Source organism: Notamacropus eugenii, chromosome 1 (assembly GCF_028372415.1).
Source record: "Notamacropus eugenii isolate mMacEug1 chromosome 1, mMacEug1.pri_v2, whole genome shotgun sequence".
In the NCBI taxonomy this organism is placed as follows: domain Eukaryota; kingdom Metazoa; phylum Chordata; class Mammalia; order Diprotodontia; family Macropodidae; genus Notamacropus; species Notamacropus eugenii.
In genome coordinates, this window is record NC_092872.1 from 361,800,587 (window position 1) to 361,824,608 (window position 24,022).

Here is a 24,022-nt window from a genome sequence, read left to right on the forward strand (position 1 = left end):
AATAACTAGTTTTCCTGGACTTATGTCTTGTGTTCTGACATCTAGACTATGTCTGTGAAAGATTTTATAAGCATTTAAGAGATCAGCTGTGCATTTCTCTACATGGCTACTACTCCATAAATACAAAAACCTTTCCATTTCTCCCCATAAATTCCTAACCATACACAAACCTATTGCATTAAAAACAAAATTTCACCAAAGTATACAGGGGTAGCCAGAAACAGCAAAAGAAGTTCTAACCATCCCATGGGAAAATTTGCACATGATCCTAGGACATCCTTGGCACTATGCCTTCTTTGTTCTGTTTCTATATGATATCTGACCTGGCCCAGGGTTAGTGTGGGGATCCATGATATTACTTGGTCTTCTTATCAGCCAGGATAAATGGCCTCTTGTGAATAAATTGCCCCACTTAACCTAATAAACCCTAATAAAATTTATTAATAATCCAGTTGGTATAAAACCCTGTTTTTTGGTTATTTCAGTATTCATTAGAAGGGTATGCCTCCCAGTAATTGGCATAATTAGGGGCAGAACAGATTTCACCCCTTTGCATTTTGTTTAATTGGCAGGATACTAAATAAAGCTGCTTGGGAAGTAAGGCTTTGACACAGGGAATCTTAACCATCCTCATCTCTAAGGGGGAGATGGCATGTCTGTTAGAGGGGAATCCCAGTTTGGCTCTATGCATCCAATTGGATGTAGAAGGGGTGGCCTGAACTGCACCAGTACAGGGACACCTGCAAACTGCATATTGGCTTGTGCACTGATAAGCTTCCAAGGAGAAATCCCAGCAGGCTGTTTGTGTTGCTTAATGGAAAATTTATAGGCTAGGCAAAGATAAGAGAGACCCTGAAATGGCAACTGCTCTCTATATCACAGCACAAAGAAAAGAATTTCTCTCTTCTTCCCACCCCATCAATCCCACCCCTTCATGCCTCCCTCCCTTCCTTTCTGACAGCTTGCATCAGAGGGACAGGAGACAGGAGAAAAACTCAGAGAAGTGAAGATTATTTGGGATATGATTAATAAAGGAAGTGTCAGATCAAAATATGCAAGAAACAAGACAGGTGGAATTTTAAAAAGGTAATAATTTCATAAGTTGTATGTATTTGTATGTGTAGGATAGACAGCATGGCCTCTGGAAATACCTAGTAAGGCTGGCAAGCAGAAGCAACTTTTAATAATGGGGCCCCTATCTCACAACTGTAGGTCTGTTTGTGTTTTTCTGTGCCTATGTTTGTGTGTCTCTCAAGAGTCTGTAATTGTGCACACAGAGTTTTTAGAAGGAAAAATTTGTGTTTTATTAACTAATGTGAACCTCTAGAAATTTTCAGAAAGCTTCTTTCTCTTCCTTTATGTTTCCAAACTGTGGCCAAGTTCTGGACTGTAGAAGTACTAATAGAAAAGGGAATCTTTTCCCCTCAAACCTATATTGTGGTTCGAATGTTTTTATAAATGTTGAAAATAAATGCTATCAAACAACTGGGTTAATATTCTTTAGAATCTGTTTTAAGGGAACTAAAAGTATTTCCCACCTCCCCCCCTTAAAATGACAGATTATTGTTTTACAGCTAGAGAAGGTCACTTCACTGATTATAGAAAGATGGGTTTGGGGGTCCAGTCACTGAAGTTTCAGAAGAAAAAAATTAGACCTGGCACTTACAAACTGCCTACCTACATTATTATTAACTCTTTCCTGGTTCATGAAATGAGAAAACTTATTTAAAGGAACAGGAGGGGGAAGATCAAGTCTTCCTAAAAACTCCCAGAAAGACAAGTTACAACAGCTTGGGAAAAAATCCTGCCAGTTAGATCCATTATTGAGTGATGACACTCAGTAAGGACTGGAAAAATTTTTTAAAGGAGGCAAAAGGGGAAGGAATTGCTAATTACTGTGTATGAAAAGAACTTGTAGATTGCCTTTCATCTATAAACTGAAACCATCTGTTTGGGCAAGGCCATTAGCCCTGTGAAAAGAACTTGTTGAGGGTTATGGAATTCCTAAACAATGAAATTGGATTACTGATAACTTATAAGTTTGTTTTTAATATGTATTATAAAGAAAAATAAGTGAAAGTTAAGTGAAATCTCTTAAGTATGTGTGAGTCCTGCTTACTGCAACTCCATGAGAGCAAAAATAATTATTATCTGGACCTAAACTGTGATTAGTGAAACTTGCCATTTTTACTCTTGGGACTGTAACCAATATTGTTTAGAGTTTTGAATTCAGGTATAGTTGTCTGATGGATCATTAAGTCAGTAATCCACCACTGCAGAGTTATGCCACAAACTACTCAGAGGGCATATATTCTGAACTGTTACAGGTAGAGGTCTGTATCTGGGGAAAAAAACAAGGAGGATGGCCTTAGCCTAGAAGAAGGTAGGATTCTTTTGGCTCAGCTTCCCCATTGTATTACTTCATTTAGAACAGAATGTTTTACCACCTGGCTATTCTTGAGTTTGGCTATTAGGTGGAATTGTTATTGCATGACTAGCTTTCAACTGTGGCCCTTACCTGAAGTCAAACAAGAGATAAAGATGTTTTATCCTGCCATATATTTAGTTATTTTGTGCCCCTAGGTTTAGACCCCAAGGACCAGTTTGATGCTATTATAATCATGTCCCTTTTTCTTTTATGTAAGCAAATTTCTATAATCAGAGCACGTGGTGGGTAAAGGATATGAACACAATACAATTATGCAAGATTTCACTCTTTTCGATCTCAATGGGTAGTCATTCCATATCCCAAACAATTAAGTAAATTAATACTTGGACTTACCATCTACCTGCTAATATTTACATAATCATATAAGATTAAATCCCTGAAATATTTCATCCTTTCAAAATGTTATGGGAATAACTAGATAAAGACATGAATCTATTAATTTATGAGGTTAAAATCAGAAACCACTTCTGTTTTTTATAGGGAAAAGAATTTCAGTATCATCAGTCATCTTAGTGAAGAGAAATATCTGCATAATATCTATTCCATTTGAATATAATTAACAACTGAACATGTTTTACTACAGGAAATCCATTTAATATACATTGTCCTCTGTATACAATTGAGAATTAATTACATAAGAGTATCTACACATCCCATCCCAAGTTTTCTGTGGCAATTGGAGTCTCTTGTAAGTAAACTCATTTGTGTGACCACTTAACCTAGGGGTAAATAGCCTCTACATATCAAGAGTGTTGCTACCCATATTTTCATATATAGAATTATATCCTCAACAGCATCTGACCCTCCAAAAGCAACTAGAACTGTGGTGGAAACTTTTTGGGACCAAGCAACAAGATCAAACAACCATATATGTCAAATGTAAATGATTCTAATCGGGTATGTAAAAACAAATTTTCTTAAGTTTCAAGTGAACTATGGGACCTAGTTTGATGTTCTTCTTACAAGTCTATCGTTAATAAGATCAGAGTTACAAGGGCTGAGCTAGTCTTTGTCACATGAACTAGTTATTGAAAAAGTAAAATTTGAGAGGCTATACTAATTTGTATTGAGATCTGTTTTGCAAAAGATTTAAGCAGAAACATCTGAGAGTCTTTACAAGTAACCTGCAACCAGAGAAGCAGATCTACTGAAAAGATGCCCCTGAGAACAAGACATTTTCCAGACTGCCCCAAGAAAAGATGTTCCAGGGACCAAACAACTACATGGAATCTGAGATCCAAGATGAAATGAGCTGATTAAAAGGACATTGGAAGTGAGTTACTAAAATACAAACACTTGTTATTAGCTAATGTTTATGATCCCATGGTCATTTCTACTTTGGTTTTTTGTTTTACTGTATTTGTATACTGAGTTCTGTTATCTTGGTGTCAAGCAAATTTCCCCTCTAAAATTAAGTTCATGGCTTTAGATATTCATGCGTGCTATGGCTTGTACAACGATTGATCATTCTTCTTGTTCTTACATTAACTTGTCAAGGAAATTTGTAGCAAGTCTCCCCTAGACAAAAGGGGGAAATTGAGAAAATCAAATGTTTCAGAATCATCCATGTTGTAATTGATGCTGATACCGCTCTGCATGACTCTCTGGGTGTTGTAGAACTGCCCAAGCCATGTTTTTTTTTAATCTCTGAACTTAGTTCAGAAATTCAGCTAGCTTGTGATAATTAAGTTTCAGGGATGGGGAAACATGCAGCCTCAAGGTCACATATGGCCTTCTAGGTCCTCAAGTGCAGCCCTTTGACTGAATCCAAATTTCACAATCCCTTTAATTAAAGGGATTTAATCTGTAAAACTTGGGACTCAGTCAAAAGGCCACATGCACCCAAGGACCCAGAAGGACACATGTGGCTTCAAAGCCACAGGTTGCCCAGCCCTCCACTCCCCCAGGTTTAGATATTCAGTTCCCCCACTAATCATCAAATGGTACTGATTCTTCCTTCACCTCCCTAGGGGCAGAAGAGAAGAAAATTGGGACAACTGTAATTTCCTTATTGGTCATGTTGTCTGTCTACATGTGTTCATACTGCTGTTGAGGATTGTACCTCCGATGTAATTCATCGGTAGGCTCCTCTGCTTCCTCCATAACAAAACCACTTGCATACCACTTAGGGAACTTTGCAGAAGATATTACTGGAAAGACTGTGCAAGCAGGGCACAAAGGGTAGAGTGCATAGTGGTGGTCAGAGGAGGAACATGACCTATGACTCCACAAAAAAATATAAACTACCTGGAGTAAATATAATCAACAAAAGAAGTAACAACTATCCCATGGGAAAATTTGCATGTGACCCTAGGTCATCCCTGGCACTATGTCTTTTTTGTTCTTTTCCTATATGATACCTTATCTGGCCCAGGGTTAGTGTGAGAATCCATGATGTTGCTTTGTCCTGCTGCCAGCCAGGACAAATGGCCTCGTGAGTAAACTCTCCTACTTAACCTAATTAACAAGCCTAATAAAACCTATTAATAACCAAGCTGGTATGAACCCCTCTTTCTCTGATATTTTCAGTATTCACTCAGAGGGTATGCAACTCTGCAATTGGCATAATTAGGACAAAATAGATTCTTCCCCCTCTAAGGGGGCAGAGCCACAAAGAACTTGCTAAGAAAACTTAGGTTTGGATTTTGTTTTTGTTTTAGGGGAAGGAAGATGAAAAGAGACAGGGAAAGGGGAGAAGAACACAAAACATGACTGATATGAACAGGAACTTAAAACATGAATAGGTGACCTAGATTTGGAGGAAAGGAAGAAATTAGCACAATTTAGAAATGAAAATACTTCCTATGTAGGAATTAATTCATACTAGAGTAAGCAATTATAAAAAGTAAATTTACTTACCTGCGCTGCAGTTCCTCTTCCTCTTCAAAAACCCCAAAGGGCTTTAGGGTTTCAATTAGTTTCTGTGTGAGTATGCAGTCTGTCTCTTTGGGGGCCGCTAAACTGATGGGAGAGGTAATGCCATAATGCTTCTGTGGCGGTTGTGTTTGTTGTGATCCCTGGGTTGTAACTGGACTAATAAATGTAATTAGATAAAATTACTGCAAAAAATTCCTACTATTTTGTAACAAACATGCATGACTAGAGAATGTTTTGTACAAAATATGTATTCCAAAAGCAAAGTTAAGAGATAGCTGATTCTAATTAATTTTAAAAGTAATCCTAATTTACCAATCCTAATTTACCTGATAACAAAATATAAGAATCCAAGTTACCAAAGACAAAACAAAATAGGAAAAATTCTATTTTTCCCCAATTTGGTTTGAAATTTTAAAACAATGAACCAAATATTACAAGAAAAAAAGGAAATCCAATAAAACTCTTGAGCTTAAGAAATATTTTAAAAACTAAAATGTGATCTAGATGAATCAGGTACTGAAAAATTATTTGCCAATTATCCTTGAAAATTTTTCTTATGTATGAAGGTGGGTACCTCACAGATTGTTAAGCAATAGTGTTTATTTCACTAAAACCAAAAACCCTGAAAAGTCAAAATTTGTTCCTTTTCCAATATATCATATTTTACACAAAAGTTTCCCAGAACAGTGCTCAGCATCTAAACTATGTAGAAAAAAATGGCTAAAGCTAAAAAAAAAAACAAAAAAAAAAACCACTTTAATCCTCTGGACAATAAAACGAGTTGTAATGCACATTATTGGAAAGAATATCCACAGATCACAGTTCCAGTGGCACTCTCTTTACCTTTCCAAACTTACAGCTTTAAAGTATTGACCCCAAGTGTTGTCCCCTTCAAAGGAATCCCCTTGGGAAAAAAATACAACATATTTACCAATACTTTACCTTGAAGCATTTTTTTGAACTTTTCTTTTGGAAACTCCTTCAGAACCTATAGTCCACATTCTTTTGAATGTCTTTAACTGTAAATTTTTGTCCACAAAACTGGATTGTTATTTGTAAACAACCAAACATCATTTAGGGCTGTGGATAAATTGGGTGCACTGAATTGATTGATAGTATTTTGATATTTTTTTAATAGTACATATACTACGATGCAAAAACTTGTCATGGTAAAAAAGCCAATCTGGTTCACAAAGCTCACTCCTTTAAGTTCCAGAGAATCTTTCAAGAACTATCAAAATAACTTCTACGTAAGTAAAAGTGCTACTGAGTACAGGACTTTGTGGTATTAATTCAGCATGTTATCAATACAGTAAATTCAATCTTGTAATTCTTTTTTGGGCATGCACAATTTCCAGTATCTCAATGGTTGAAGAGTTTCCACCTGAGTATTCTGAGATTTTTTTCAGGTTATAGTGGAAAGACCATGTTCCACATAGGTCTATTTTCCTCCAAAGTACATTCCTGTTCTCCATTTCACATGATCCATGTTTCCCTTTATATCAAAATGTATAATAACATCTCCAGCTACTCTCCTCATATTCGAATTTCCTTTCAGAATGAACTTTTTATATCTAAATAAAACTTCAGCAATAATTCTTACATTTAGCTATCTTTTAACCTATATTTTATATTTGGATGAACCAAAATAAATGGCCTTTTCAAAATATCCATTGTCTCTGGGCATATATCTATAAACATTTTCTACCATCTCTGAACTTTAAATCTCATTATCTCAAGCAAAAAAAAAAAAAGCTTCCTCAATAGTAATTAATCCAAAGAAATTCAACAATTCAAAATGTAGATTTTTAACTTATTCTAACATGTGCTATTGTTTCTTTAATGTTGTAGGGAGAAAAATAACCTGATAGAATTACTAGTGGGCTATCCAGATTACCTTTAAAGTTGCTATTTCCAGTTAAAATATGTTGCAATATGTCATAAGCCAGGATCAAGTCTCCCTAGTTTCCATAGTCAATACATAACAAGTAAATGTAAGATAATAATATTCCATCAGGTACATTAAAAAACCTAGAGTTTGACTTTGTTATTACTATTTGATTCATATCTGTGGTTTCACAGATCTCACAACGGAAAAAACACTTCATGCATAGACAATCAGTCTAGCAATTTATTAACTTTTACAATCAGAGAACTGCCTGAGACACTGAGAGGTACGTTGGAGAGGCCTCCTTCCAAATCCCCTCTAATGAGAGTGTAGAATATCTTGTTCTTACATTTTATGTTAAGATCACAGAATCCTTGGAAGCCACCTAGAAAACTGAGGTCCAGGGAGGTGAAGATCATAAAACAGTCCCTGACAGAGGCAGAATCTGAATTCCTGTCCCCGGACTCCAAAGTCAGCACTGTATCATACTGCCTTTGACTTTCACTGAGGGAATGTTTAATTTTTATCTTTGCATCCCTAACACCTAGCATACTGCCTGAAACTGCAGGTACTTAATAAATGCTAACTCTGGTCTCCTCTGCTGTTCCTTCAACAATTCACTCAATTTCTCAACTTAGGGTATTTTCACTATCTGTTCTCCACAACTGGAATGCTCTCCCTCCTGATCTCTATCACCTGGCTTCCTTCAAGCCGCAGCTAAAATCCCATAGTCTATAGCAGTGGTTTCAATTCAAAAAAGAAACAGAGACCACTAAACTGTGCATAAGGATCTTTGCAAGCTATATACAGTTTTAAAATGTAATTACCATCTAAATTTTATTGTATATTTATTTTGTCAAATATTTCCTAATTACATTTTCCTCTGATACAGGCCTCAATCAGGAGGATAGGGTAGCTATGTGGTGCAGTGGATAGAGCACCAGAGCAGGAGTCAGGAGGACCCGAATTCAAATCTCACCTCAAACACGTGACACTCACTACCTGTGTGACCTTGCGCAAGTCACTTAACCCCAACTGCCTCATCTCCAGTCATCTTGATGAATATCTGGTCACTGGATTCAGATGGCTCTGGAGGAGAAGTAAGGCTGGTGATCTGCACAGCCCTCCCTCCCTCAAAACAAAGTCAAGTGCAAGTCACATCATTATTTCTCTGATGGCATGGTCTTCTTCGGCAACGAAGGATGAACACACACACACACACACAAACACAGACAAAATCAGGAGGATATGTATTTGACACCTCTGTTCTGGAGGAAGCCTTTCCCAATTTCTGTTAATTCTAATAGTGCTTTCTCTCTATGGATTATTTCCAATTAATCCTTTCCATAGTTTATCTGTACAAAGCTGTCTGCATGTTGTCTTGCCCATTAGACTTTGAGCTCTGTGAGAGCAGGGGTTGTCTTTTACTTTTCTCTACACACCCAACTAAGGCTTAGCACAGTGCCTAGCACACAGAAGGTGTTTAACATTGATTTGATTGACTTGCCCAAGGTCATGATATACACACTAGGACTCCTTGACTCTAAGAACTCTATTCAATGTCAGCCTGCCTCTCAACTAAAAATAAATGTAGAACTAGAAGAGACCTTAAAGGACATCTAATTCAAGTCTTATATTTAATAAAAACAATTGAGGGCTAAAGAGTTTATGTAACTTTCCCGAGGTCACACAGGTCGCAAATGGCAAATCAGGACTTGAATTCAGGTCATGAATTTTATCAATATACAATACTCACTACGTAGAATACTATCATGTATTTAAATGGATCAGTAGTCTCATTGTTGAAGATGTATTACAACAATAAAGGCTGCAACTCATCCATGCTTCCCCGCCCTATGTGACTCTTATTCACATCTTCTCCTAAGTTTCCCCAAACTGGGTTAACCCAACAAACTGGGCCATTCACCATTTCTTAAAATTACAATACCAGTATCCCTTGGCCTCTCCACATAATCAGTGTATTTTCTTTTGATCATATATTTCTTTGATAATAGATAATATTCTTTATTCTAGTACTTTCAATAGTACCAACGCATAAAAACATTATTATACCTTTTCAAGAACAATTATTTTTAAAATTTGACTGATCAAAAAATTATGTAAAGAGAAAAATTGGAAGGTACTGATTTCTTTTGTTCCTACTCCTTGAAGGATTGGGTGAACTAGACAACTGAACAACATCCATTCTATTCTTGAGGAGGTTAACTTTTTAAATATTTTTATGTGTTGCTAACATGAAAAAACTTTAAAATATTACAAGAGCAGCAAACATTTAAAAGTTCACTACATGTAAGCAACTACCTGTTGCTGCTGAGTCATTTCAGTCTTGTCGGATTCTTCAGGATCCCATTTGGGGTTTTCTTGGTAAAAATACTTGAGTGGTTTCCAATTTCTTTCTTCAGCTCTTTTTACAATAAGGAAACTAAGGCAAATAGGGTTAAGTGACTTGCCCAGGGTCACACTAATGTATGTCTGAGGTGGATCTGAAATCATGAAGATAATGTCTTCCTGATTCGAAGCCCAGGGCTCTATTCACTGCACCACCTAGCAGCCCACATGTAAGGTACTATACAGGAAAGAAATAAGACAGGTACACAAGACCCTCCAGATTAAATGAAAATTTATTGATACTCTGACTTGAACGTAAAACTGGGAAATGTTAAGACAAATTAAAAATATGCCAGAGAAGTAAGGAAGAGAGTCTGTCAGTTTAAGGAATACACAGAAACAATAATTTCTTCAAGAAAACAATCAGAAGGCGTGGGACATGACAAGCACCAAAAAGCATCAAAAAATAGAATATATTTTAACAGAAAGAAAACTCATTACAGACATGGTAGTAATTTCCTGAATGAGCTTCTGAGTATAGTCAATCTACTTACTTGTTAGCACAAAGATCAAAATATTAAACTAGAAGAATAAAAATGAGATAGGGTATACACTCAAAACAACTTCAATATGACCTATTTAAATGAGCTGATAACACTGAAAAGTGAGAAATGAAGTAGACAGTGAGTTATTTTTTTTTAACAACTTCCTACTTTATGATACCCTTGCAAGTGAAGAGATTACTGCCAAAGAGAACACTTAAAATAAGCTGTCTGTAAAATTTCAGAGGATACAGCAAGATTATAAACAATACTACCTAATAAAACACTAAAAAACAACTGAGGGAAAAAACAGCTTAAAGAAATCTTATTGAGAGAGATAGAAAGATCATCCAAAAAACTGAGCTAAGCATGAATCCAGGATGAAAATGACAAATAAAAAATGAAACAATAAAAATAATGCTTTTTCCCCCACCAATGACAGTGGAACCACCACACCTGGATGCTAGTAATACAAGCCTGGATGTGCTAGTAAAGACATGGACATGGCACTGAAGAAAAAAAAAATGAATAAAGCAGGTGGACTAAACCCATATACAAAGTACAATGTGATTAAAAGCCATTTAAATAGGAGTTAAGGAAAGGGAATCATTGTTTTGAAGGTAGAAAAGAATGAGGATAGGGAAAGTTTCAGGAGGCTGGTATTACATCTGAGAAGGATTTCAACATAAGAAGAGGAGCAGAGAAAGGAAAAGCATTGCAGGTTGATTAATACAGGAGAATACAATGGAAAATGGCTAGCAGTATTTTTTGGTTTGAATGTGTAACAGGTACAGGGGAATACTTGAAGAGAAGACTGAAAACACAGGTTGGATAATAATGTCTTGATTTCTAGACTAAGAGTTAATTGGAATCTTTCTTGTAGGGACTGAATGAATTATTCTTTAGACAACTGTCATAAAAAGTTGTTGAGCCTAAAATATTCAAAACCTTTGAACCTAAGATTTCATTCCTGTGCTTATATCCCAAAGAAGCCATTGCTAAGAACAAAGTCTCCACAATAGTCCAAAATATATTTAACAGCACTTTGTAGTAGACTGGCACTGAATACAAAGTAGATGCCCATCAACTGGGAAATAGCTAAACAAACTATGGGACACAAATGCAACAGACTATGGTCATACTGTAAGAAATGATGTGTGTGATGAATACAGAGACACATAGTAAGATCTCTGTGAACTGGTACTGAGTAAAATAGAGCCAAGAAAACAATATAATCACTACAATGTAAATGGAAAGTATGACACCCACAAAAAAATCAAAAGTAATAACAAAATTATAAAGATTAAACAGGACTCAGAATTTAGAGATATAGGAAGACACTCTCAATCGACCCCTTTGTGGAGGAGGGAGGGTCACAGGTACATGTTTTTAATAGTATTTCAATGTATGGATCAGTTGTATTGACTTTTTTTTCTCTCCAAAAAATATTATTTGTCATATGGGATGGCTCTCTGATACATAATGGGACCTTAATGCTTATTTTCTTCCTTTCCTACTCAAAAATTTTTAAGAGTCTATTATTCGCCTCTAAGATAAAATATATCTCCTCATTTAAAGCCCTCCACAATCCAGTACCTATTACATTTCTAGTTTTGACCAAATTACAGTATCTCAGTGTTGGAAAAGACCTCAGAAACCAGCTAATCCAACCTATGACTGAACGATAATTCCCTCTAAAAAAATACTCTAACAAGTAGTCATCTAGCCTTTGGTTATTTCATTATTCTTTTATCCTCTTTTTTCCTGTCAAACTGATCTGCTAGCTGTTCCCCAGACATGGTTTTTCCCCTTTGACATCCACACCTTTGCATAAGTGATCCACCACCCACCTCCTCAAACACAGGAAATCCATAGATTTCCTCAAAGCACAGGCCGGCATTACCTCCTGATATGAGGTCTTTCCTGATTCCCCCAGTACCAACAGTGCCTCCTTCTTGAAATTACTTTGTAACCCTGAGCACAGGCCTTGTACATGGTAAACTTTAATAAATAGTGGCTGAACTGAATGCATGATCTAAATTAAGAGCTTTGTGGATAAGGTTACAAAGAACAATTGTATTCTGTAGTCCCCATGTAAAGAAATGCCTGAGGTTTTCACAGTTCATTGATAACGGTGCAGTATTCTTTAAAGCCCCCATCACCCAAAGAGCACTGATCCAAAGAAGCAAATGACATCTTTCTTAAAACAATGATCTCTAAACAGTGTCTGAATATTCCTATTAACAAAAAATATTGAACATGTACTCTGAATACATTATTTACAGATTATATACCTTATGATGATCATGACTTAGTTTATCCTTACTTAGAATTTCAAAATTCTAAACAACTTCTCCTGCATGTGCACCTAGCAATATCAAAATATGACTTAGACCTAGCAAAAAAAAAAGTGCAAATTAAGATAAGTTGCTAATTACAGAAGTAACTCAAGACAGTAACTCAAGCACTGTCAATTACCATATTAACTATAATTCAATAGCCACATCCTAAAGCTAATGTGCTTATTAATCAAAGTAAACAAGTATGAATAACAGTTCTTAAATGTCTTGGCAATATACAACTATTAAAAGAAAAACAACACTGTTCATAAAATATATTAATAGCAAAAGCCAAGAATACTTAAGAGGGCATTCAACCCCAATAAAATACAGTAGGGCACTAGTGGTATCAAAGAAAGCAGGCAATAAGATTGCTTTTTTCTTTCCTCCTCCCTTCTGTAAGCCTTTCTACAATTACCTACCGTTCAGTTCATGCTCATCCAAATACCTTTTTTTTTTAATAAGACAAATTAAACCAGACATTTGCCAATTTTCACTATCAGTACTATCAGTATCAGTACTATACCTTCTATAAATTACAAAAGTATCAGGGACATTCAGTATTTACCGTATCACAGAATCATAGAATTTCAGTGCTCTGACATCACTTAAAAGCTCTAGAACTTCTGTCTTTAGCAAGACAAGTATTTATTAAGGGCTTATTATGGGTCAGGCACTGTGCTAAGCACTGGTGATACAAATAAAGGCAAAAACTAGTCCTTGCCCTCAGGGAATTCCCATTCGTGGCAGAAACAAAGTGCAAACAACTACATACAAGAGATAACATCAGAGGTAAGACTTGAATTAAACTAAGTAAAGTTGAAGAGGGAGAGTATTCTGGGTCTGGGGGACAGTAAGTGAAAAAGCACTGAGTCAGGAGATGGATTGTGCTGTATAAAGAAAAGCAATAAAGTTAATCAGTGTCACTGCATTTTGGAGCATGTAGAGAAAAGTAAAGCATTAGACTTGAAAGATAGCAAAAGGCCAGAATGTGAGGGGGCTTAAAACAGGATGATTTCATACTTGGGCTCTTGAGCTACCAGAGTTTAGCGAACAGGAGAGTTTGGGGGTGGGGAGGAGGAGGAAGATGGCTTAACATATTCAGACCTTCCCTTTAAGAAAATCATTTTGCATCTAGAGAAAGAACTGATGAATTAAAAGTATATATAGAGTGGTTTTACATATATATATATATATATTTACACACACATACATACATATTTATATTTAATGTAGCCAAGGAGGGAAGAAAAAAGGGGGAAAATGCTACACGATAATTTTATTATATATTTAAAAGGAACAGCAAGTTGTACATAACAGATCTGCAGTTTCATATGCAATCTTTTTTATTATACTATTTTTATGGAAATGCTTGTTTTATTCTATAAAATAAAAATAAAATAATTATTTTTTTCTAAAAAAAAATCACTGACAACTGTCGGTGGGTAGAGTTGAGGCAGGGAGACCAACAAAAAGGCAGAAGGCTGCTGCTATAATCTAAGTGTGTAGTGATAAGGGCTTAAACCTATCAGTATATAAGTAGAGAGGAAATATGAGAAATGATAAGACTTGGCAATAGACTGAATATATACATGTTATGTATGTATACATACACACGCTAAATGACAGAGGAGTTAAGAAGGTTGTAAACCTAGGTGACTAGGAGAATGATGATACCTCAAGAGTAAAAACAAAAGGAGAATGCATTTGGGAATGGAAGGTTATAAGGGGGTGGGAAGAAAATGAACTGTTTTAAACATGTTGAGTGCAAGGTGTTTACAAAACGTCCAGTTCAAGATGCCCAACCACAATTCAGGGCTGGTGATACAGCCCTGTCAAACATCTCCATGGATAAAAAACTGAACCCATGAGGAGTTGATGAGATCACCCAGCAAAACAATATAGAGAGAAAAGAAGAGGTACAGGAAACAGCCTTAAGAGATACCCAAGGTTAGTGAATGTAAACCTAGATGACAATCCAACAAAAGAGACTTAAGGAGTAGTCAAAAATATTGGAGAAGAATCAAGAGGAAGTACTATCATGAAAACCTAGAGGAAAGACTATCCAGAAAAGGGTGATTCACAGTGTCAAAGGCTGTAACTCAGAAGAGATCTTAAAAGTCATATAATTCAAACTGTACACTAGTAGGAATCCCCTCTACAAAATTCCTGACTTCTTGAGGTAGCCAGTTGCACTACTTGATAGCTGTTTCCTTAAATCAAGACAAATCTGTCTCCAGCTATTGATCCTACTTCTGCTCTCTCCTGGCTCAAGCAGAAAAAGTAATCACTCTTCCACATACAAGCCTTGCATAACATTACCACTGTTTTTCCATTCTCCTATACAACAGAATGATGATAAATCAAAATCAGATCAACCAGAAGGATCTGTTACTATGAGTTTTATCATGCTTTTTTAAGACTGACACAATGAAGCCCTCAAAAATATTTAAAATCAGCAAGAGTTATAACAATAACTCTCTCCTGCTTATCCTCATTTATTCAATAAAGAAAAATGAGATCAATTAGTTTGAAAATATAGACATAGGTTGAAACACTGTATTTAATAGGTCTCATTCAGATTTTATATGAACCAGGCCTCTATTTACATGAATGTCAGTATCTATCCTTGCCAAGGTAAAGAATTAAAATGTATACAAAATGCAAAGTGATATTATTGGTAATGAGAGGCAGTATGGTGCTGTGGACAGAAAGCCAAACATGGAGAGGGGCTACATGAATTCAAGTCTCATGTAACCGAGGTGTTTAACTCCAGAAAAGTCATTTAACCTCTCAGTACCCCAGACAACTTTCTAAGTTATAAAACCACTGTTTATCTCTATTGGGTAGGAAATTTAAAATCTGGGATATCAAGACCTGTTCACAATATTAGACAACAGGTCTAACAATACAGAAATCCCAGTGTTTAACTCTTTGAACATATTACTAAGTAACTGTTGAATTTAAAAAAATGCTATTCCCAAATGCTCAAGAATGAGAAATTTTAGCACATAACATGTTTAGTACATAAACCCACTTATATAGGTATTCTCTGCTTCCATATTTGTATTTATTAGTTAGCAGTAGGAGGTATTTTAATTTCTTTCCTTCCAAGCAAAAGTTTTGACCAAGTTGAACTGAACATTTTGTCCTTTTGAAGTTTTAACTCATCCTCAGCTGCCATAAAGGATGTACATAGACCCACCCTTCTAAAAAAATTCAGAGAATAAAGAGGCTTGTGATATTCTTAAATAAGCAGGACTAAATGGAGTTACATACATACATGTACACACACATCAATCCCACCAAAAATGTTGCAACCTTCTCTTTCACACAAATCTTAGCTAACATTTAACGTTTGAGTTTACTAATTTTTTAGAGTCAACTAACCATGTGATCATAGATAATAGGGAATGCTTTAATCCAAGTTTTGTACATAACGTGCTTCTCTGTGCGCTAGATAAATATTCCAAAGGTGGTTACTTCTCTTGTATGTTCTGCACAAGTAGTTTGCGCACGCAAGCGCACACACACACTTCGAAATCACCAACTTCAATTATACCTTTAAAACTGTAACTGCTCAGAGCCCACTCAGCTCTACCTAAGTGCTTCATTCAATCAATCAATCTTATTAAGTACCTACTAGTTTTCAAGCACAGTGCTAGAGATAGAAAGAAATAGTGAAAGTCTCTATATCCCTTATAATCTAGTCAAGTTCAAAAACATTATTATTCCTTCCACATTGCCAGGGTTAGGGGAGCAGTGCCCCTGCAATTTGGAAAATCCACATAAAATTTTCTGGACCTCCCTTCATACTACAGAAGAAGTCTGAATTTTTTTTAATGGGATATTTACAATACCTTATTGTAAAATTTGGGTATATTTATGGCATTAAAAGATAAAATGTTGATATCATACAACATTATATATATATGCTATATGTTTCTGTGTCATCTGCCGGCCTGTGTGTGTCGTGTGTGGCTTCCACAAAACTCCCAAAAAATTCCCACTTAATTTCTCATGTGGACCTCCAATATATCAAAACAATCCAGCAAGTCATAATGGGGAAGGTCTAACTATACATGTATAGTTATATACAAAATAGATATGAGCCATTTGGGGGAGAGAGAAGATTCTAGGAGCTGTAGTGTAGAGACTACCACAGATGGTCCAAGGCTATTTATTCTAGGAAAAGGATATTCCAAGCAAAAGACTCCTATGGGTCTTACCAAGGTAGAAATGTTTCAAGTATCAGCTTGGCAACAGCCTGCAGCCTATGAATCTAGATAGCTATTAGCCAAGACCAAGACAGGCTTATCAACAGAAGATTGACCACCAAGTGATAAATTGAGGGCCCAGGCAACTCTTCATGAGTTCCAATTTCCATTCAGTGGAGGAATCACACATCGTGATATCACATCCATCAAGTTACTAAAAATATTTAGGCCTATCCTTACTGAGAGATAGTGGTTCAAACAGGCAACAGAAGAAAGAGAAGGAAGTCACATCAAAGGAATAAAATAAGCAGCTTTGTTCATGAAACAAACAAACAAACAAAAAGTATGGGGGAGGGCAAGCCTTTGTAACTCCTGATGTAAAAAAAATTAGAATATCTGCTATTCTTAGACTTCTATACATAGAAAAAGTTGATTTATCTTTTCCCTATGCCTCCTCAGCCCAAAAGAAGAAAGAACAGATTATTGAGACTACTAGAATTGAGAAGCCCTTGACACTTCAAACACTTAGAGGCAGCTTGTGTATGGCTCAGGTGATCGTATTCATCCACCCTAGGTGTCCCAAGTGAAGAAAAGTTTAACTTTTAAAAAGAATCAAAACTTAGGCAAAAGAAGCAAAGAGGATTTGAATCTATAAGAGTAAAAAGAATACTTTAGGTCCTGCAACTCAGAGCAAACAAATAACTCATAGAACAGCAATCCAGAGCATAAACAGAAATTTGTTAATGGTGACCACATGCTATGGACACATAAATGAATATAAATATCCAGTTTATTCTTGTACTACTTATCAAAATTTTAAAAGTACCATTACAGCTATGGCAATTGCATGTAGGAGCTTACTTAGCTTACTTAAAGAGTAAATTTGGAAGACACGTACAGCATGGCAGGCAAAAAAAACCCCAAGATCCCCCAAAATATTTGTTCTTCAAAACATTTCAATTTTTATGCATTATTTTTAACAATTTTCATGGAAAAAAGAGACAAGAAATACATTTCTACCAAAAGTCACAATAAATCTCCATATTCTTAATAAAGTTATTCTGTTTTATAGAATTTAGTCATTCCAAAGAACATGAACAGAAAACAGATAAGACATCTCTAGGGCTAGAACAAACATGATTAATTCAACTGAATACACTTATATCTGAAGATCTTAGGAATCTCAGGATTTTTCAGAGCACATTATATGGATCAGCTGGTTCATTTGCCTTACTCAAATGGACTAACTTCATCTTTGGTCGCATTTTAACTTAAGTGTAAAAAAAGGACCCCTGATTCAAGAAGTTAATAGTAATAATAATAGTTAGCATTTATTTAGCACCTATATGTGCCACAAACTGTGTTAAGAGCTTTAAAAATATCTCATTTGAATCTCACAAAAGCCCTGTGAACTAGGGGCTATTATCCCCATTTTACATTTGAGGAAACTGAGGCTAACTGAGGTTAATTAACTTGCCCAAACTACCAAGTGTCTGAGGCTAGATTTAACCTCAGGTCTTCCTAACTCTAGGCTCAGCACTGTACCCACTGCTACCTTTTATCTAATGCAGAATATCATAAAAATCATCAGAATATAGAGCATATTATTTAGAGGAGATAATCAATGAGTTATTCATTCAGATGGACTGTGGTTCTGGATTCTAGGTCACTAAGGTGCTATAAATTTGCAGTAAATTTAAAGCAAAAGCTTTAAATTTATAATTTATTTACAAAATTGTCTGAAAATAATTGAAGTAAATTTTAACTGAATGTGGTAGTGCTGGACTTGGAATCAAGAGACCTAAGTTTTGATCTCTGTCAAGACTCTTACAAGCTATGGTATCATGGAAAAGTCACTGACATTATTAGAGCCTTAGTTTCCTCACCCATAAAATAAAGATAATACTTGTTCTACCAAAGGTTAAGAAAAAGGCTTGTCAAATTTTAAAGCATTTTATAACATAATATATAATATATTCAATATATAATAAAGCATTACATAAATATATCGTAATCAATCCATTTAAAGTAGACCATTTCTGAAGAAAAGAATACTATTTTTAGATAATCAAAATTTACTGAGAAAATTACAATGTTTTTAGAAACAAGTGGACCCTTGAGAGGTCAACCGAAAAAGAACGAAAAAATTAATATAAAAAATTATACTTTTTTGCTTTAAACTTTATCTTCCCACTCCTCCCACCCCAAATACACAAAATTATACCATAAAAGTATTGAAAAATCCACGTGAAATGTATAAATTCACAATATTAGACAATACTATACTCACACACTGCGGTAGCTAATTTAAAACTTCAATTAATCCTGGAATTATCCTCTCCATCCCCCAAAAGGAAAAAAAAATAGCCTGCCTAAATCATAACTGAATGTGTGCATACAAAAAGTTCAAATGAATTTAGCACTCAAGGTCACTCAAATGACAATTGAGTGTATAAAAAAAGAAGACTACAAAAGTTAACAATGATCTGACCCCCAAAGTTCAAAAAAGCAATTAGTTAGGAAAAAGACCAGTTCTAGGCTTTTTCCCATATAAGTAGTTTTTAAAGGGAATTTTTTAAAAATCATACTTTTATGTCTAGGAATCCTCAATACCTGGCACACTGTAGGCATTTAATAAATTTTTGTTGAACTAATGATAGCCCTATTTTAGTTACGGGGTTATTTGTGCCTCAAATATCTGTTCATTTTACAAATGAGGAAGCTAAGGCTCAGAAAAAGTAAATGAATTCTCTAACTACAGTCACAGAGCTATAAAGTGCTAGAGTCAAGATCAGAACTCAGTACTCTACTGACTCCAGTCAACCTATATAAATTGTTCATGTAAAAAGCATTTCAATGTTCAATGGACAGGAGATACGGATTTCTGTGTATGTTCCACACAGGATGCTTTAACCTTTAGATTCATAGATTTCAAAGTCTGTAAATTAAAATTTTAAATTATGTATGTATGTATGTATGTATGTACATCAGGAGTACTATGTTCACTTCTGGGTTTCCCATTTTAGGAAAGAATTTGCTAAGCTCTTGTCCAGAGGGCAACAAGGATGATTAAAGAGCCTTCAAATCATTCCACAGGACTGGATGAATCAAATGAAGGTGTTCAATTATCCCAAAGACATCATAGTTGCATTTGAGTACATTAACTAGAAGCAGTTGCAAAGAGGCAACTTTAGGTTTGAAAATTTTCCTAAAAACTGGTAGTAAGAAGCTATCCAAAAGTAGATGTGCTGCCTCAGAAGGTAGTGAGTTCTCTCCCTAAAAGTCTTTAAAGCAAAGGACTACTCATCAAGTAGACTCTAGAAAAGAGTTATGATCAGAAACTGGTTTGGAATAGGCATTTTCAGAGGTCTCTCTCAATTCAGATTCTGTGACAGTAAATTAGTTTCCTGACCAAATATTGTAAAACCAAATGAAACCACACAATCAGAGAGCCAGAAGGAATCTTGGTGATTATGTAGTACAAACATTTTGTTTTACAGAGGAAGCAACAGGATTAGAAGATTATCATTAGTAGTAGTAGAAGCACATCCTGGACTCAATAGAAGTCTCCTGAACGCCAGTCTGACAAGGTTTTCAGAATGCCAAGGCAGAGTTGCCTGGAATGAATTCACATACATAAGCCTTCTCTTAATCAAGTAGCAAAGAGTTTACTGTAATACTTAGTGGGCAAGGGTCCTATTGTGCCAGAGACATGTGGCAAAGGAGCATGGGAAACGAATGCCAGGGATACTGATTAGGTAATCTAAGGGTCCAGGTGTCTTTGGGAGCTATGGATGGGAAAGTGTAGGGAGTATACCAGACACTGAGGGAGTTGTCAGTGGCATGGACTGCGGATCTGGTGGGAGAAGACTCCTTGGGCCAGGCACCCCTCTGTTCTGATAAGAGAATGTGTTCTGCAACAAGAGAAAATTTTCTCACAGGACAGGGGCCTAGACAGTGGGAAGCTTCTAGAGACATAATCTGGGGCCCCATCAAGTCCTGTTGCTCTTTCCACTACGTCAAGTTATAAAAGTGTAAGATTTTTAGTTTTTAAAGAAATTCAAAGCACAATTACTACAATTATTTAAAACTATTACTCTTAAATGAATGTATCTCCTATCAATTAAAAAGTCTAATATTAATGGGGTGAACCAATCCTCTAACACAACTAATCCAATGAAACCATATATAAAGGCACACCATTTCAAACATTTTGGGTTCCTTTTGATCACTGATGAAAATAAAAATCTTGTGCAAAATTGTTTCATATCATTCTATTAAGAAGCTAATTTTCAGATTATAGAACATCTATAAATTCTAAAATTTTATAAATACCTTTACAATTACAATACAAATTATAGACACCTTTCATCAGGTCTAACAAAACCATTTACCCTTTTAAATGAGCTGCTTTCTAGACTGTAAAGTGTTACACAAGGGATTGCTGCTGTTATTAAATAATCTGACAAATTCATGGCCTCAAAACTGTACATGATGAACACAGCATAATATAAATGCAGTACACAACCACTAGGTGCACTAGCAACAAAGAATTCCTACTTTCTTATTAAAAAGAAAAATGTGGGGATAAAATTTGATGCAGTGGAGTCTTGAAATATTTGATCTGAAATTAAAGTAATCCTCTTATACAACAATCTTCAAAAAATTAAGAAATAGAATTTCATTATTAAGGCTTCAATCAGGTTTTAAGTACAGCAAATAAAACATAACTGTTCTTTTATATTTTATTCTTCAAAAAGATCATTAAAAACAAACATTCTTCGAAGTGGAAATAGAGAATACAGGCCTTAAAGGGATGGGTCCTAAAGTATTTGGCAGTCCCAGTGTCCTAACAGAAAGATGTCGGGAATCCCACCCTCACCCCAAGCTAGAAAAGTGAAGTGAAGAAATAAGAGCCCATGGCCTACACCTTTAGTTACCCCCACCCCCAGCCCCTCATTTCCTTATTCACGGGTAAATAACAAGCTTCAAATAAGCTTTGCGCCTTCTCTTTCAGAAGGGACAGCCCCCTTCATTGCAGATGAGTAAGTACCGGAAGAATCACAGGGAAACTCCGGGGTCAAAAAAAGTGTTTGGGGGTGATGGGGGAGACACAAAACACTGAAGCTTGGATCCCCATGATTAGCTTTAAATTCTTGCTCAAGAAAAGGTGGAATGAAAAAGGGAGGAATCTGAGTGCTGGTCACTGCTGAACAGAAGAGATTGGGGGGGAGGGTGCCATCTCTAGTCAAGCGATAAAATAAGGTTAAGAAGTGAAAGCCTGGGGCTCCGAGGGGGTACAATAAGGACCCCCGGTTCATTTGTGAACAATTTCCTTCCAGGCTCATAACTTGAGAGGTTGGGGGTTGGGGGGAGGACAAAGGGGAAGTGGGGAAACAGGTTCCTCCCTCTCCTCCCGGAAGGGGAAGGCCCCCAGCCCAATTGCTCCCCTGACCCAGCCAGGAAGGAGTTTGGGGGAGGCGGGGTGTTAGGAAGAGGAAGGGAACAAGAGGGGTGCATGGCTCTTTGCAAATCTCCCTCCCAGAAGTCGGCCTCTCCTTCCTTTTCCCTCTTAGGCCCCTTAGGGCCTGTAGCGTGTGTGTGAGGAGGAGGTGGGGGGTTGAGGTTGAAAAACAGAATCGAAATGACTTACAACGGCATCGTCCCTCGCGCCGGCACCGCCCAGTCACTTCCCCCCCGCAGCCGCCGCCACAGGCACCCTGGGCATGATCTGCTGAGGGGGGTCGCCTCAGCCCTGGCTCCAACCCCACTCCCGCGCCCGCGCCCGCCGCTTTAAGCGCTTCTCCTTCTTCCCCTTCGTCCTAACATGGCGCCCGAGCGCTACCACAGCAACGTTCTAGAACCACTCACGCCCCCACGTACGCCTTGCGGGCGCCTGCGTACCAGCCACCCCTGGGGGCCGCATTGCCTCACGGGAATGGTAGTTTTTACTCCTCGTAAACCAAGGGCTCTCCCTCTCTTTTTCCCCCGCCCCCAATAGTCTCTCCACGCCAACTTCCGGTTCTGTTTCCTTACCTAGGGGACGATGGAACCTCGATTTTCGGACGCCAACCTCCTCACTGGGCAGGACGGAAGCATTTGGATAGCTGGCTTAGCAAAAGGCGGGAGGCAGGTCAAAGAGGTTGTATCTGCCATGTCCGGACCTGAGTGAAACGCCCGCTGCCCCGCATGGGGAGACTGAGTCGGGCTTGGTCAGGACCCGGGCCCTGGCGCTGCGTTGACCGGCGTCGCTCCGCGGTTTGCTCGCGGTTGTTTTGTGTTCGTCGTCTCTTTATTAAATCATCTGATTTTATGGAATCTCACGGGCCAGGCCATCCGTACGTATTCCAAAGACCCCCTCCAGCCTTCCCAGCTCTGCGTGAAGGTGGGGAAGCTCCCCACCCACAGAGGCAGCCCACTTTTGGACTAACCATAATTTTTCATGGAAGTTTTTCCTTATAGGGAACCTAAATTTATTTCTCTGAAAGCAGAACACACTGGTTCATTTTCAACTGTAAGGAGAAGGATTGCTGGAAGAACCGGCCTTAGCCGACTTCCTCAACATAGCCCCTAAGATACTTGAAGGCCACTATCTTGTTCCCCTAATCCCCACTCCCCCTCCCCCAAAAAAATTTTTTGTGAGTTAAACGCTTCATTTCCTTCAACCAAGCTTCCTTTAGCCTGAGGACCTTCACCATCCTGGTTATTCTCTTTTGGACACTTTCACAACTAGTCAGTGGCCTTCCTAAAATGTCCTTCATTCCTCTTCCCCCAACAAAATGCAGTGTAATTCAAATTAATAATTAAAATAATTCCAACCATATTCTTTCATCTCCCTAGTGCTATACCCTGCCTCTCCTGAAGACCTCTAGTGAGGAGAAATTCAATAACCCCAAAGCAACCCATTCCACTTTTGAGTAGCTCAGAATCACATTGTCAGGGCTGGAATAGTAGTTTCCAGATCATCTAATCCAATCCTGTTACTTTACTAAAGAGGAAAATTAGGTCAATGAAACTAGTTAGTAACCAACTTGAGACTAGAGCCTATTTCCTGACTCTCTGGCCAGTTCTCTTCCACTGCACAACACAATTTTTATTTATTACACTGGAATTTACTTTCATGTAAATTCTGCTTATTTTTCCTGGTATCAAGCAGAAGAGGTCTAATCCCTCTTCCACATAACAACTCATCAAATACTACAAGACAGCTGCCATGACCCCATAAGGTTGTTTGAAGACCTCAATTTGATGTTATGCACAGCAGCTTAAATTGGAAAAGAAAAAAAAATTTGTACCACCAAGTTGATTGCCCTACAATTTTATGCTTATTCTTGAAGTGTCACTTTCTGTGACTATATAAT

The 24,022-nt window shown here is 37.0% G+C and overlaps 1 protein-coding gene across 8 annotated transcripts in view; it reads right to left on the reverse strand.

The window, feature by feature from the left end:
• The window catches only part of PAPOLA (poly(A) polymerase alpha), a 76,725-nt gene extending 54,181 nt beyond the window's left edge, over positions 1-22,544 (reverse strand). For 7 of the 8 annotated variants that reach the window (XM_072630294.1, XM_072630292.1, XM_072630298.1 and 4 more), the window contains exons 1-2: positions 22,315-22,544; positions 5,309-5,482 (exon numbers count right to left, since the gene is read on the reverse strand). In XM_072630294.1, the coding sequence (XP_072486395.1) occupies positions 5,309-5,482; positions 22,315-22,322 (182 nt within the window). In that variant the 5' untranslated portion in view covers positions 22,323-22,544. Of the gene's footprint in view, positions 1-5,308; positions 5,483-20,478; positions 20,576-22,314 lie in introns of all 8 variants that reach the window. The other variant, XM_072630299.1, reaches the window with a different exon arrangement.
• Positions 22,545-24,022: the final 1,478 nt, after the last annotated feature.